Source organism: Gracilinanus agilis, chromosome 6 (assembly GCF_016433145.1).
Source record: "Gracilinanus agilis isolate LMUSP501 chromosome 6, AgileGrace, whole genome shotgun sequence".
In the NCBI taxonomy this organism is placed as follows: Eukaryota; Metazoa; Chordata; class Mammalia; order Didelphimorphia; family Didelphidae; genus Gracilinanus; species Gracilinanus agilis.
This window is the reverse complement of record NC_058135.1, coordinates 201,164,408-201,180,427: the sequence shown is the minus strand read 5'-3', so window position 1 is coordinate 201,180,427 and position 16,020 is coordinate 201,164,408. Positions and strand designations below refer to the sequence as shown.

The following is a 16,020-nucleotide window of genomic DNA, read 5'->3' as shown; positions in this document are numbered from 1 at the left end:
GTGGCCACGTGGGGAGTATTGGCCATCTAAAGTGTTTTGGAGATCGGTGCTAACACACACTCAGCTAAATGGTAGTTGGGTTTAACTGGGTATGGGGCACGTGAAGGCAACAACTTCATATTCTCTCCTTGGATGGTGATGATATCCCCAAAGTAGTGGACTGAATTCTGGGTAAATGGATTTCTTTGGCTGGCCAGTTCTATCAAGTTCTGGACTATGGGGCTGAAAGTACATTTCATTCAGTCACTTCTCAGTTGTATTTAGTTGTATTGTGATGGGTTGCCATTTCCTTCTTCAGCTCATTTTACAGATGAAGAACCAGGGTACACAGGTAGGAGTGACTTGCCCAGGGTTACACGGTTAGTAAGTGTATGAGGCTAGATTTGAACTCGGGAAGATGAAGTCTTTTTAACTCCAGGCTCAGCACTCTACCTGCTGTGCCATTCAGTTACCCTTGCACTTGGTTTGTACACCTTGACTAAAATTTACTGGTTTTGACCAATTCATCTCTGGTAAAGGATTGGTTAGAAATTTTGGGGGCTTCTTGAAACTTAGGCTCTCAGTAAGTCACAGGCTCCAGGGCTCTACTCCTAAGACTTGTCTTTCATTATTTTATTGTTTGTGTAGGGTTAGGACAAGACTTTGTCATAAATTCTGTGACGACACTAATGGCAGGCAAAAGGCCAAAAAATGGTTTACAAAAAAGAAAGCGAAAGCTTCTGAATTCCAATATGGTTCAGCTGGCTGACGTAAAGGCACCCATTCTTCGGGTCAAGGTTGTTAGCCCAAATTAGTACTAATAATTTTCAGAGGAAAGAAAGAAGAGAAAAGCATTTGTTAAATATCTACAATGTGCCAGGAACTGGTTAGGTGCTTTACCAATACATTCCATCCTCATTACAACATTGATAGTAGTGTGTGCTAGTATTATCATCCCCATTTTACATTTGAGGAAACTGAGGTAAACAGAAGTGATTGGTCAAGGCCACCAAGCTGTTTTTGAGCTCAGACCTTCCTGACTCCAGCCTTAGCACCATTGTACCACCAAGCTGACCCTAGAGGGGCACAATCTCGAATCTTTTTTTTTTTCATATATTTTTTTTTTATTTTAAACCCTTAACTTCTGTGTATTGACTTATAGGTGGAAGAGTGGTAAGGGTAGGCAATGGGGGTCAAGTGACTTGCCCAGGGTCACACAGCTGGGAAGTGTCTGAGGCCGGATTTGAACCTAGGACCTCCCGTCTCTAGGCCTGGCTCTCAATCCACTGAGCTGCCCAGCTGCCCCCTCTCAAATCATTTTTGACATTAAATGATTGAGAACCACAGAGGTGATAAAAGTAAAAGTCTGTTATTTCTTTGATCTTGGTATCCTTAAAGAATATTGCTCTCCAAAAAAAGGCCTTTATGTTTCTTGGGCAAGGCTTAGGTTCTGAATACTTTTATATCAGAATGAGTAGAGAGTCAATGGAATGAGTCAAGGGAGCTGAAATGAAAATTTTTATGGCAAATATTCAAAAATATTGATAGTGAAGATTCAAAACTTACTGGGGAAAACAAAAGCTTTTCATCATACCTCTCTAGAGCCCGACTACCTAGAGAAAAATGGTATGGATTCTGATGAACTTGGAGGACATTTGAGAGTTGGGGTTTAGAAGCTCAAATTTCCTATACCGCATTCTAAAAACTTGCACTTCAATACCAATGTTTTCAGTTTGTCTTGATCTACTTTCTTCTTGCTAAGTGAAGTTATAAAGGCTAATTCTGCTAACCTGGAAAAATCAATGGAGAAACTAGAACTGGGTCAATAAATACTGTTTTTTTCTGAGTTCTGGTTTTTTTTTTCTTCTTCCTAGATAGGAGGTATGAAATACTAACAGACTTCAGTACTTTTAATTCCAGGTTCACTGGTGTATTTGTTTGTACTCACAACACTGCCCCTGGGCATTATTTGCCTAGTGACTGACATTTAAATCAGATTTCCTTCAAAGTCAATTTAAAGGAAGAAATTAATATGAAATTTAAGATAGTACAAGAAATGCATTTTTCTAATTTTCAGATTGTTTTGGTTTGGAGCAAGGAAGAATGGAAAGAGTAAGAAAAGGAGGAAAACAATGTCGTGCCATTCCACCTTACTCCAATTTCCCAGCAGGGACTAGACAAAACCAAGTTCTCTTATAGAAAAAAAAAGGTGGGGGAGGGAGATTTTTAGCATCTAGAAAAGTGAACTGGTAGCCTTTAGGTATTAAATCAAAATAAAATAAAGTAAGCTTGTACCTCCCGGTCAGGCATTTGGACACTAAGAGAACTAGGAAATTTGGAGTTCCATATTGAAGGGGAAGAACTGTAAAAAAAAAAAAAAGTTGGCCAAGGTAACTGGGTAACCCTGTAGTTACTTACCTGAGAAAAGGATGATTTGTAGTCTCCAGGGAGAAAAGCAGAACTGGAGAATAGCACTCACAGGGGCTTCCAATAGCAATCTATGGGGTAGGGGTAGTGGCAATAGGTCAATCCCTATGTAGGCCAGTTCCTAAATTCTCACAAGGCAAAAAAAAAAAAAGTTTTCTAGAGTTTCAGATGAAGCCTTGTTGACAGGGATCAAGCTAAACCACTGACTTTTATTCTAACAATAAAAATTTACCTTGAAAATACTTCTGAAATTCACATACAACAGCATGGATTATCAAGTTGTCTGCAGAGTGTATTGATCATGTGTTAAAATGATCACAACTTCTCCAAAAAGAACTTTTGTTGGCCAAAGATAGCTACACTTTAAGTGATAATTATACTTTTAGAATGTTGATAAAGTTTTCCTAAATTCATTATGAGGTCTATATTTTTTCTATTTAAGTATATTTTATAGATGGTAATTTATACTTCTGGACTGGTCCTTACCAAAGCTATATCCATACAAAGTAACTCTGCATTTTAAAAGTCAAATAGACAAAAACTAGAATTGGCTTATAAATCAGTGGATTACTTGAATGACAAAAAAAGAGTTAATCTTCCTTAAAACAGTAATCTTTTGTAAAGCATTTTAAATTTTATTTGGAATTGCATAAATCTGATTTAGGTGCAACTCATTAGGAATACAACTATTTGATAAAGAAAGATACATACTGATATTGCACTTTACTTGGGAATATCAATAATAACCCAGAATCTTTACCTCATAATGTTTGAAAACACTAGTCTAAGGACTATGTGGAACAAAAGACTTTTTGTTTCCATGGATAGTAATCTCCTAGAGAAATTACTTATCTACTCTAATGGGAAAAAAAAAAGTAACTTAGGACACCAAGAAAAAACATGAAATGTTACTGATCTAAAAAACAAACAAAAAACTGGACCAAAATATACTTCAAATAATGAGTATGCTGAGTAGTATAATTTAAAGAGTTGGGATTTAAAATCTCTAAAAAAAGATGGTTTAAATTAAATTAAAGAAATGCAATGTTATTTTTCTTTTTTAAATATCCTCTAGGGGTGAAAACAAAAACTGATTACTTTTCTTGCTATGTAGATTGTGAAAAGAAACACATATACATAAATATGTTTAAACTTACACACACCTAGTTATTTTGGGAGGCTGAAAATGAAGGGAGAAATAGTAGCGTACATTGTTCCTTAATTTGGCCAAATCAAAAATATATATGACATGAAGGGGGCAAAGCAGATGGAATGGTAGGCCCGGAGAGTCAGCAAGACCTGGGTTCAAATTCAAAATTGGACACTTCTTTAGCTGGATGATCCAGGGTAAGTCTCTTAGCCTCTGTCTATCTTTCTGAGCTTCCTCATCTATCTCCCAGGTTAATTGTGAGGACCAAATGAGATAATTATAAAGGGCTTTCGCATAGTGCCCAGCACATAGTAAGCACTATATGTGTTAGTTATTATAAGAATTGAACTCTATATACTCTACCTCCACGAATTCATTTGAAAACTTAATTCAAGTCTGTTAACCTGAATTTTAAAAATCCATAATGAAATGGACAATAGGTTCTTTGTTCCTCCCTTATTCTGGGCAAATGAAATATGTATTTGAATATGGTGTAATAATGTCTCATAGAGATGACATAGCCTACTAGACAGTGCTCTGGGTTCAGAAGCAGGATCTCCCATTTACTAGTTTCGCAGTCACAGGAAAATCACCACCTCTAAGTTTCTTAGACAACTCCCTAGGATTGTAATTATACTGTAGATTGGTTGCATGGAGTTGATGAAGGAAGTTTTCATTTTGGGAGGTCCCTATGTAGAAGTCAAGAGCACTTGGGTGAAACAATGCCTTATATTTAATTTCTAAATCGAGGGCAGAGTTTTTTGCTTTTTTGTTTTTGTGTAGCTATATTCCAAAAATAAAAAATTTTTAAAAATTTAAAAAAAGCTCCCCAAAGACCCAGGACTTTGAGACAATGATAGAGAGAAGAAACCTTCCTTTACAGATGAGGAAACTGAGGCTTACAGGTGTCAGGTGACTTGTCTCCTAGTGATAAGCAAGATTTGAACTGACATTGACTCCAAAAGCTGCAATCTTTTCTTGACTAAGATAATGAGAATTGAGATGAGAAAGAACCATTAAACTCTTTTTTTTTGGCTTTTGGTTTCTCCGTTAAGGAGAATGATCCTTGGGCTTAAAAGGACAAAACCAAAATGTTAGCAAGGAAGTGAAATCCAAGGTAACTAAGTAGAGAGTAGCTCCTCTCAATGAGTTCAAGTCCCCAGCCCCAAATGCACTCCCTTCCAGGGTACTGAAAGAATTGCTAAATGTGATTATTAAGCGACTGTGTGATATTTGAAAAGCCACAGAGAATAAGAATTATTCCTGGCCAAATTCCTAGAATGATATAAGATCTTTTTTGAATATTTGAAAAGGGAAAATGTTATTATGAAGAGCTGGCATATCTTTATCAAGAACAGAGGATATCAGACTAACTTCATTTCTTTTGACTGGCTTACCAGACTGGGAGGAAATGTTAATATAAACAATTAGCTGAGCATGAAATAAAATTTGTGTGCTATCTTTATGAGCAAGAGGAAGAATATTACGAGTTAGGCAGACTTAGACCTATTGAGTGGTTTTACTCCAAAAGTAGGTAGTCATTAATGGATCATTGTGTCTAGTAGTTTCCAGGGATCTGTAACTAGTCCTTTGCTCTTTTTTTTTTTTCAGGCATTTTTATCAAAAACTTGGGAAGAAAAGTATCAATGCCAATCTTACCTAACAGGCACAAATGATAAAAATAATATATATGATAGCCAAGATCCAAAAAGATCTCCAAACTCCATAGACTAAGACCAAATGAAAAATATGAAGCCAGGCACTTCACACATCAATTTGAAAGTACAAGATGCAGAAAGCATGATTAGGCAGCATTTTATATGAAAAAGATTTAGGGGTTTTAGTGAATTACAAGTTTACCCTGAGTCAACAGTGTGTATTAAAGCAAAGAATGATAAGGCTGCATTAAAAGACACACTGTCTAGAACTAGGGTTCTGAATCTGGGATTCATGGACTTGTTTTAAAAAATATTTCGATAACTACATTTCAGTATAATTATTTTCCTTTACAGTTTTATGTATTTTATTTTATACATTTAAAAACATCTTTTTGAGGAGTCTGAGATTTTTACCAGATTGCTCTAGGGATCTATGACACAAAAATGAATTAAGAACTTCTGATTTCCAGAATAACCAGGAAAAGGGGGCAGATAGGTGACTTAGTGACTAGAACAGGGCCTAGAAATAGGAGGTCTTGGGTTCAGATTTGACCTCTGACACTTCCTAGCTATATGACTCTGGGAAAGTCACTAAACCCCACTTTCTACTTCATATTTCTCTTCTGCCTTGGAACTAATATACAGTATTGATTCTAAGATGGAAGGCAAGGGTTGGGGGTGAAATTCTCAAGGCCCCCCCCCCTTAAAAATTTACCTTCTGTCTTAGAACTGTGCATTAGTTGTTTTTTTTTAAACCCTTAACTTCCGTGTATTGACTTATAGGTGGAAGAGTGGTAAGGGTAGGCAATGGGGGGGTCAAGTGACTTGCCCAGGGTCATACAGCTGGGAAGTGTCTGAGGCCGGATTTGAACCTAGGACCTCCCGTCTCTAGGCCTGGCTCTCAATCCACTGAGCTACCCAGCTGTCCCCCCCCCCCCCCCCCCGGTGCATTAGTTTTAAGGTAGAAAAGTGGTAAGGGGTTAAGTGACTTGCCCACAGCTAGGGTCACACAACTAGGAAGTGTCTGAGGCCAAATTGGAGCCCAGATCTTCCCATCTCCAGGCCACCCAGCTGCCCTGAAATTCTGATAAAGAAACAAGATGCTTCATCTGGACAAGGTTTAAAGGGACTTAACTTTGTTATTTGAGAATGCAATAACAGAATCCAGTTGCCCTTTTCTCCCCTGAATCAAGCTAGAACCTTAGGAGGCCAAGTATAATAAGATTGGTCTTCAAAAATCAACTTTAGAAGTAAAGGCAGGGAGGTAAAATTATGTTCATTTAAAAATAATGGGGCTTGGGTAGACCACAAACTTGCTCTAACTCGAGTGTGATGTAATACTCATAAAAGTCCCAACAAGGAGAAATGGGAATAAGTGTGGCAAAGGGGCAAATTTAGACTTGTTCTAAGAAATACTTACTCATTAAATTATCTAAAAAGTGGAATAGATTATTTTAAGGAAGTGGTAGATTCTCAGTCATCAAAGCCATCCCAGCTAACAATCCGGATGACAGGACTTTCTCTAAATGAAATCCTTCTTTAGGCCAAGTCCACTTGGAACAGTATTTGTTAAGCACCTACATTCTGAGTACTACAGAGACAAAGACAAAAATTTAACTGCGCCAGCCCTTAAGGAGCTTCCATTTCTATTTGGAGAAACAGAGTGGGTGTGTGTAAATGCACACATATATACACAAAGTAACTCCAAAGTAGCCTCCTGAAGGAGGTACTGTTTAAGCTAAGGATCCTAAGAAGCAAAGGATGAGAAGGGAATTCAAGGCACAGAAACAGCAGCTACAGAGCCAGGTGACAAGGATTACATTTGATTCCGTGGGTAATCGAGAGCCATTGCAAATAAAGAGAGCTGTAGAATACCCCCTGGCACTTCAATGCCAGTCTAATTGATTCTACCTTCTCCCCCTCCATTCCCTGGCTTAAACCCAGTAAAACCCGCCCCCTGTCCCCCGCTGCATTCTTGGGTTGATTTCTGGATAGGAGAAGTTAGCAAAAGATGGACTGACTACACGTGTAACCTATTGCACCATTTTCTCTGCCGCCACCTTGGTACAAGCTTTTCTTACGACTGTGGCCTTGGCTACTGTCCGAGCTTGACAGGGCTCCCGCCTTTTCTCTCCCCTCCTCTACCACTGTTCGATGTCCACCCGGATCTGCAGCTCGGCCTGGCTTCAACTCCAGGGAGGCTAGTCCCTCTTCCTCCTCTCCTCATCCCCCGCCCCGCCTTGTCCTCCTCTGCCCTGGGCCCGGAGTCTGCCCAGCAGACCGGAGCTCCGAGGACTCTGGCTGTCGCTGCTTCCGTGAGGAGCCCTCAGGGACGGACACGCCCGGACCCAGGCAGCAGGGCTCGGCACATAGTAGGTGCTCGTCAGACCCAGCACTCTGTGCCGCCCCGCATCTCCCCGGGATGCCGCATCTCTCGATTTCTTGACTGTCCCTTGTGCTTCTCTCCTTCCTTCCTTCTATCCTTTACTCCGGCTATTTCTAATCTCCGGAATGCCTTTGCTCCCCATCTCTGTGTATTATCTAAAACCCACTTCAAATACTGCCTTAACACGACCCCCCCCATACCAATAAAGAACTTCCTAACCAGGCCTTCAGAGAGCACTTTCTCTCGCTGCTTTTGAATCAATTTGTCATGTAACATATTATAATTACCTGTTCTTAGTTTTTATTCTATTATTGCTGACAAACTAAAGCAGAGACCATGTTTTACCTCTAGACTTTGTCAGAAAGCATCGTAACCATCTAAATAAATGTTGGATTTAAAAAATCTATTCATTCTTTTGAATTCTGAAATCCTGTCTGTGCCATTTAATTGGTACTTCATTATATACCAATGTCTTACATGATTACTTACCTTCTTTTCATTACATATTTTCTCTCAATAGGACTACACATTTCTCAAGGGTAATTTCTTTCTATTTCTTTCTATTTCTTTGCATCTCTCAAAGATGGCACTAAAATATCTGCTGAGTCCTATGACTATATTTCCTTTCCTATATGTATATTTTTAACATTTGATCTATACAAATATGAAAAAGCATATTAAAAGAAATAAAATGTATTAAACAATGTCTCAAATTTTACAAAACCAAGACATTTCATAAAAATTCAAAAACAACAAAAAACTCAAGTTCCTGAACAAATATTTCATCAATAGGAGTTTCCTTACTTGATCACACACAAACCCCCAATTTTTCAGACAAAGTTGTGGGGTTAAATACTTTCCCCCAAGATTGGTCACTTACTATGCTATGGACAAGAGCAATGAAAACAAATCTAACAATGAGATTAAAAATAATTTCAAAGAGAATAAAAAAGGATGGGAAAAAATCTAAAATAACGAAATTTGAAAAAACACTTAAAAATCAGATACTAATGTAAAAAATAAAACACGACTAAAAATCTTCAAAAAAAAAAAGGAAGGAAAGTTATCAGCAAAAGGTAAATAAAAGTCTACGCATAACAGGAAGTTCTGGAAAGAGAAATGACTATATATTATTTAAAAACTGGAAAACAGCATAAGGAACAATTCTAGTAAAACACCCCCCCCCCCAGTTTTTTTTAAGGCTAAAATGCAAAAGCTCTTTCTAGATTCATTAAAAAGGCAATATTAACATTTTTCATCTTATTTTTTCTACAATGATCTCACATTTGCTGGGAAAGTAGCCATGTCCAAAAAATTCCACGCTCTTTCTTTGAGAGCATAGGATAAATTTTAAGGACTAAACATAGTATTACATTAAAACTTTATGCAGAATATTTTACTTTTGGAAATTGTGACTTTATGAAATGAGTATGATATATTGGAAGATGGGGGAAATAAAATTGAGCTTCATATATTAATTGTTCAATTTCTTTATAGATTTCCATTTTCTTTGTTAATTATAAAAACTAACTTGTTCATAATTACTGGGTATTTTTACATTTTTCTCCCAAAAGTTATTGTTATCCTGTCCTTGTCTATGCTAAAAAGCAAAAGCATATTTTAAGTTCAATTTCTTTATTACAATAATGGAAATATTATTTTTCAAATATTTCAATTTAATTTGAATATTAGCATGTTGTTAAAATTACTATTTTAAAATGCTTGTTTCTGAAGAGTTAACTGTCCTGTTTCATCATGTTAAAAGTCCCCAAACTATTTACATTACCTTTCATGTTTTCTTAATTATAAGTTATTATGCCTGTTTTATTAGTGTTTTTAAAGTTCTCAGTCTTAAATTTTATAGTTTAACTATGCCACATATTTAACTCATTCATTTCCAAATACGAAATTACACCCTTTCTTGTCAATGAGACAGCAGGTATTGCACCAGAATGTCTTGGACTGCTTGGCTTCATTGTGTAAACAAAGCAAGGTTTCCCAGACCAATACAGGAAATCAAATTTCAGCCAAAAAGCAGCCTGCTGGTTCAGAGTAGAGTCTCTGAAAGGCACCAATACCGAGTTTTCTTACAATTGATATGGTTTTTAACAGCTTGATTCTGTTTTTGAGTAGAAGCAATAAAGGAAGTGAGAAGACTCTAAGCTAATCCTTAAGTAAAACAGGGCCTAATCTAATTCTCATGAGGGATACAGGAATAAGGAATGACAATGTAGATGAGATTCACACCCAAAATAATTGTGATGCCTTACCATTTGTAGCTATCACCATTGCACTGGTACTCCACCTATGTGTGTCAAGTGAAATACATCTAAAACCTTAATGATGAAAAGGGTTAATTTCTTTAGTCGGCTAATTAGGTAAATTTCTGTGGAAATGCCTAGGTAATTGAAAAAATCATCTACTGAAAAAGATGGAACTTAAATTAATCTAATTCATTCCTCTCCTACTAGGTTAACATGGTTATCTCTTCTATTTAATTCTTATTGACATTTGAAGAAATTTGAAGACACAGGGAAAGGCTTATTTGGAATCTGATACCTCTCATTTAGTAAGTGTAGCTTAAATTTTCCAATTTTTTTTTGGGAAAAAAAAAAACCCTGCAAATAAGGCGTTCTTTATCTACCTATTATACTTTGCTCATGGAGCCTACAATGAAATTTTATAATCAGGGAGAGAAAAACTTACCTAGTTGGTATTTTGAATAATAGTTTGCCATTTGTCCACTGTTACAAGATTGTCGTTTATGTCTTTTTGTTGACATTTCAGTGGTCTTCCATGAGGGTCTTTTTCTTTTGTTCAATTTACTAAGAACTTCAGAACTATCAGGAGCATTCTTATCAAACTTAATATGCTTGTCTAATTTATTGCCATCAAGTTGGCTAGCAAATGTGTCAGGTGAGGAATTATTTGCTTTAGATTTTTCTATTGCTTCAGACTGTCTTTTAAGAGAATTTTGCCTGGCAGAATGGGATCTTAAGTTACAGGGCTTTGCTTCTTCAACATAAGTCTGATGATTACTTCCACTCTCAACAGATTCAGGAGAATAAATGATTGTATTTAGCTGAAATGGATTTCTTTGTTCAATATGATTGATTTTCCTCAAAAATATCCTACAGTCTTTAAAGGTTTTTGACCTCCAAGAACCTGAACACACTTTTCCTTGTCTTGACACTTTCCCAAAATCTTTATGGCTGTAATTTGTTTCATTCTCTTTAGCATGTAGTTTTAAAATGCTTTCTAAGCTAGCATGTGTGTTGTAGTCAGGCAATTCTACCTTCTGTTGCAAAAAAGCATCCCTGATTTCAGGTGCTAAGACCAACTGCTGGTTTTCTCCTGTGCTCTTCCCTTGAAGTGTGATGTCAGCATTTGTTCCCCCTGTAGTCTTGCTTAAAAACTGGTTCTGGCAGAAAAATCTTAAGTTTCTTCTTTTAGATTTCCAATCAACGGTTCCATGATTGTGAAGTTTTTTTACTTGTCTCCATCTTTCATGCTGTAGTCTCTTAAATTCAGTTCTCCTCAATCTGGCTAATGTGAAATTACTTTTCACATTTAAGACTGGAGATCTAACAATTTTACGCAGTATCTGTAATTTCCCTGCTGATTTTGAAGGAGAGGATAGTGCAAATTTTTTAAAGTGCTTTCTGAAAAGGCTAGTATTATGATCAGATTGTTTGCTTCCAACTTTGATTCCTCTAGTATTAATTACTTCCAAAGGATTTCGAGCATTTGCTTTTCTAACTAGTGAAAGGGATTGTGTTTCTGTTGTTTGCATAAACCAGGTACAAAGCTCATTCATATCACACTTTTTCTGAAAAAGCATTTTTACAGGTGAGACTTCAAGTTCTAAAAGGCAGGTTTCCAAAGGGCTCGGCACTTTAAAACTACCATCTTCTTCTAAGTGGCCTCTTGCTTCGTGAAGACAATTATCTGTTTCATTTCCACTGACTTGCACCCAAGCATTAGTTATCTGCTCAAATCTATTATTTAGCTCCTCTAATAAGGACGCATTTGAAGTAGTAGTTGCCCACCACCTGAGAGAGGGGCTTGATGAAAAAATAGGATCCAATGACACTTCATTAATAGTTGTGAATTTAGCATCATCAGAATTCTTTTTTGCATTACCTGAATTTCTAGTTCCTGAATTATCTTTGGAAGCTGTTTTCGGATTTGAGTATTTGCGTTTTTCTTTTTGATCTTTAGTTTTTTGGAAATGTAGTTTATATGACTTACGTAGCAAGTTGTTTCTGTAAGCAAAGGAATTAGAAGATGCTAGGGAATGTAAAAAATGAAGTGATGGCTTTCTGTCCCTAACAGACTGTCTCAAAGGTATTGGAGAAGCCATATTCTTTGATCTCTCCTCAAATAAATCCACTTGAGTACTTTTTGCTTTATCCATTTTATTGCACTGGTATTCATGCTTCTCTTCTGTTAAGCTTTTTTCTAACATACTGTCTTGATCTAAAGGAGGCAAGCAGCTGCTTATCCATACTTTTCTTTCCTGAGGCGAAACTCTATTATTAATAGTCACAGATATGCCAGAGATTTTAACTTTTGCAGGTCTACCAGGTTTCCTAATTACTGTCAAAGGCTTCTGGCTTGTCCGGATAATATTGCTGTATGGATGAGGTAATACAGATTTGTTCTTGATAGGTCTGATGTGTTCATAGCCAGATGCAAAGATCTCTTTTCCAGTAGTTAAACTTGGTACAGTACTCATTCTTTCATCCAAGCCCATCTCTGCTCCTTTATGTTTCAGTCCATTGTATTCATGCAAAAAATCAGCACTACTATTATTTAAAGGTAAAGCATTCCCTAAGCTACCTTCTGACACCTGTCTTTTAATTCTTCTTGACCTTCCATAAACAACAGTCACTGTGATACTTTTTCTACTAATACCTTCATTTAAGCCTGACATTAGAGAGTCTGTGTTTTTCTTCCCAAAACTGTTGATGTGCTCACTTCTTCTTATAGTGCTCTCCAGCTTATCAGCTTTAGGTTTTGGAGGCCTTCCAATTGGTCGCTTAACTTGTTTTACAACTTGAGGACCTATTTTTTTAGGCCTACCTGGTTTCCTTTTTAAAGATGACTCACTAGCACTGTTGGACTTATCTATACATTCTTCCGGCTGCTTACAACTATTTATATCAGTTACATTTATTGAACAGGGTTCTATAGGTTCCTTTACACAATTGGATTGTTTTTGTTCCCCTTGTGAAGTGTCACTTTCTGTATTACAACTATAATCTCCAAAATATGCACTTGGAATGCTCTTGCTTTTTTCAGCTTCTTTTCCTACTGATGAGCTAGTTGTACATTTTTCAAAAGAACAGAGGTTTGCATTAGAAGTACTGACAGAAGTTAAAGTATATTTGACTCCTTCACTACTATTAACCTCTGAGAGAAACATGAGTTTAATAGGACTAGAGTAACTGGAAAAAGAATTTTCTACAACTTCAGGCCTTGGCTGTGAAGTCAAACTACCCAAATCTAAGGGGTTTTTTTTGAGGCTATCAAGTCTTTGATTCATTACATCTGTATGTTCTACTGCCACAAGACAACTGCTTTTATTACTGTTGCTGGATGGCACTTTAGAATGTGATAAGAAACTCTGTTCTTTACATGTTTCATTTGCACAAAGGTTCAAATTTCTAGAAGCATTTTGTTCTTTACAATGAACATCTTCTTTTAATTTCTTAGTTATTTTATATCCCTCTGATAATGGCTGATTATCTAATGTATTTTTAGCTATGTTTATAGTATCTTCTAAACGCTCCACAACAACTTGTAAATTTGTATTCCTTGCAATTTCATTTATGTCTATGCTATTTGCTCTATCACCTTGAAGATCTTTCACCATATCTTTTTCAGTAGACTTCTTGGCCTTGGGAGATTTTTTAAATACAAAATTATTTGTTACATATACAGAATACCATCCAGGAGGCACAATATTTCGCCTAGTTCTGCTTAAAAGTCCAGTAATATCATCCTTCAGAGGAATATGATTGTTTTCTAATCTAGGATTTTCTCGATGATTTTGTATTTTCTTTTCGGCTACAAATTCTTTCTGTGGTTTTGTTTTCTCTGGTGTTGTAGCTGTAAAGCTTTCTGAAATTGTGTCAAAACTAGAGTTCGTTTCCAAAGTATTAAGAGGTAGTTGCAATGATTGTATTTCATATACTGGCAAAAATGTAGATGCTTCTTCATGATGTGAATTTGGAATGATTTGGGGATTTTGGAAAGCAGAGTCTTCTAAAATGTATGATTCTTTGTCTATTGATACTTTCTCATCATTGCGTATCAATTTCTTTGAAAATTTTTCAGCGGATGACTTTTTCCTTGCAAAATTTTGATCAAGGCTAGCAATTTCTCTCTTTATTTGTAAAGACTGCCTTCTAAACAAAGGTGAATCAGGCGAGTTATGCATTGCAAACAAGGTTTCCTGACGCTTTCGGAATCTTGTCTGTATAATTTTATTTTCTACTTTTTTATCATGTTGACTCAATAACTCCATAAAACTATAATCACTAGCCTTTGCATTATGCAAAAGAGAAGTTATTAAATCACCTAATCTTAGATTATCATTTTCAGTATCACTATCACTACTAGATACTTTTACAAGGTTCGTTATATCTGTAGTTTCAATTGATTTTAATTTTTCATTAATTCGATCCATTAAATCTTGAAAAATTGTAGTACTTTCACCTTTTTCATGATTTATAAAGTGGCTGCTTTCTTCAGCTATGAGCAAAGAGTCATCTGAGTTATCAGATATGTTTGCTTTGCGTATTTTACCTTCATGTTCACAATTGCTATTGTTGTCTTCTGCTGGTATGAGAGATGGAGGCTGATTGATAGTTGCTTCAAGTTTGTTGTTTTCTAAAGCTGAAAAGCCTGAGATTGAATCTTTAAGTTTTTCAAATCCTTCAGTCTGTATGGGAGATAATGGTGGTGGTGAAGGGCTCCGAGATCTGTTAGTATCTTTAACATTGATTGATAGATCACATACTTCAGGTAAAGAAAGAGAAGTACAAAAGGTTGATCTTGTGGAGTGATTGTTACAGTTTTGTAATAGCCTAGAACAGCACCTGTGGGAATTGTAATTGTTGGCAATTTCTCTATTAACTACTGTCTTAATGTGTTCAATAGCTACAGTTTGGCAAGATAAGCAATGAAAATCTTTAATACACACTGAAAGGGGTGGTAAGCCAGGGCTTTGTCTTTCATTTTGTAAACACCCTCTTTCTGTCAGCCTATATTCACCACAACTACAGAATAGACCATGCAAATCATCTTCGATGAGGGATTTTTGAGATTCTGAAGATAGAGCATGTGATGAATTGCAACTGCAAAGTGAAGAAGCATTTTGCTCTTGAATTAGAAATTTCAACATAGTCAAAATCTGTTGCTGGTGATATGTGCACAATGATTCCAAAACTTTGTTTAATGTTGATTTTCCTTTTTCCATTTTAGTAGCTTCCTCTGATTTTGCATCAAGAGTTGAACTAAAAATAAAAATCAAACAAAAATAATAAATGACAGTAAAAGTACCAAAGGTATATGGGGCTATATAATTTTAATGTTAAGAATGAAAAATCTTTGAATTTTGGGGGTTTCAAAACCCCAATACTATAAGATCTGCAATAACAACTTATTACTTATTTTAGAAATATATACCAGTGTAAATAAAAGTTGATAATAATGAAGTAATATGGCAAGAAATCATTCAATGTAAAAATCCCATTTTAAAGAAAAATTAATAATGGTACATTAATATTATTTGAAAAATATTTAATTTCTCAAACATATACTTTTATAGCCCTTAATGGTAAAAACTTTATCATGACTTTAGAAAATTTTGTGAGGTAGACATTTAAAAATTATTTTAATCATCTATTATTGGGCCATATTCTTTTGGTACAAATAAGGAAAGATATACAGAAGAAGAATCTTATCTTTCTTTAAAATAAAGAACTGTAACATTAATAGAATGTTAATGAAAATAGAAGTTTGCAAGAAAATATTTATGTAATTTGGATCTTATAGAACTCAGATTTTCTTATCTATGGTCAAATCAAGATATTCTTACCTAATAAAAATTTTGAAGGTATTTAAAATATTCTTATTAAACAACTTTTTGAATTGAAAGAAAGTTACTTATAACTAAATATATTACTTACCTATATAATTATTTAATTAGAAATGCTGAAAAAATGTTCATGGTAGAAACTAATGAAAATCTATCTTCAATTAAGTATAAGATCCACTGTTGTATAGCAACTAATAGAGATGTCTATGTGTATAATTTTTTACCCAGTACCAGTAGCAAGAAGAACAAAATATATTAAAAGAATTCTGTTTCAGAAAAGTATGTATTTATGTTAAACATATCACCAAACTCT

General features: G+C 35.6%; 1 protein-coding gene across 4 annotated transcripts in view; it reads right to left on the bottom strand.

Moving 5' to 3' along the window:
- LCORL (ligand dependent nuclear receptor corepressor like) overlaps positions 1–16,020 on the bottom strand; it is a 152,011-nt gene that overhangs the window by 14,122 nt on the left and 121,869 nt on the right. For 2 of the 4 annotated variants that reach the window (XM_044680113.1, XM_044680112.1), the window contains exon 7: positions 10,307–15,123. The exons of the other annotated variants lie outside the window; for them this stretch is intronic. In XM_044680113.1, coding sequence (XP_044536048.1) covers positions 10,307–15,123 — 4,817 coding nt within the window. The remainder of the gene's footprint in view (positions 1–10,306; positions 15,124–16,020) is intronic. 4 annotated transcript variants of the gene reach the window in all.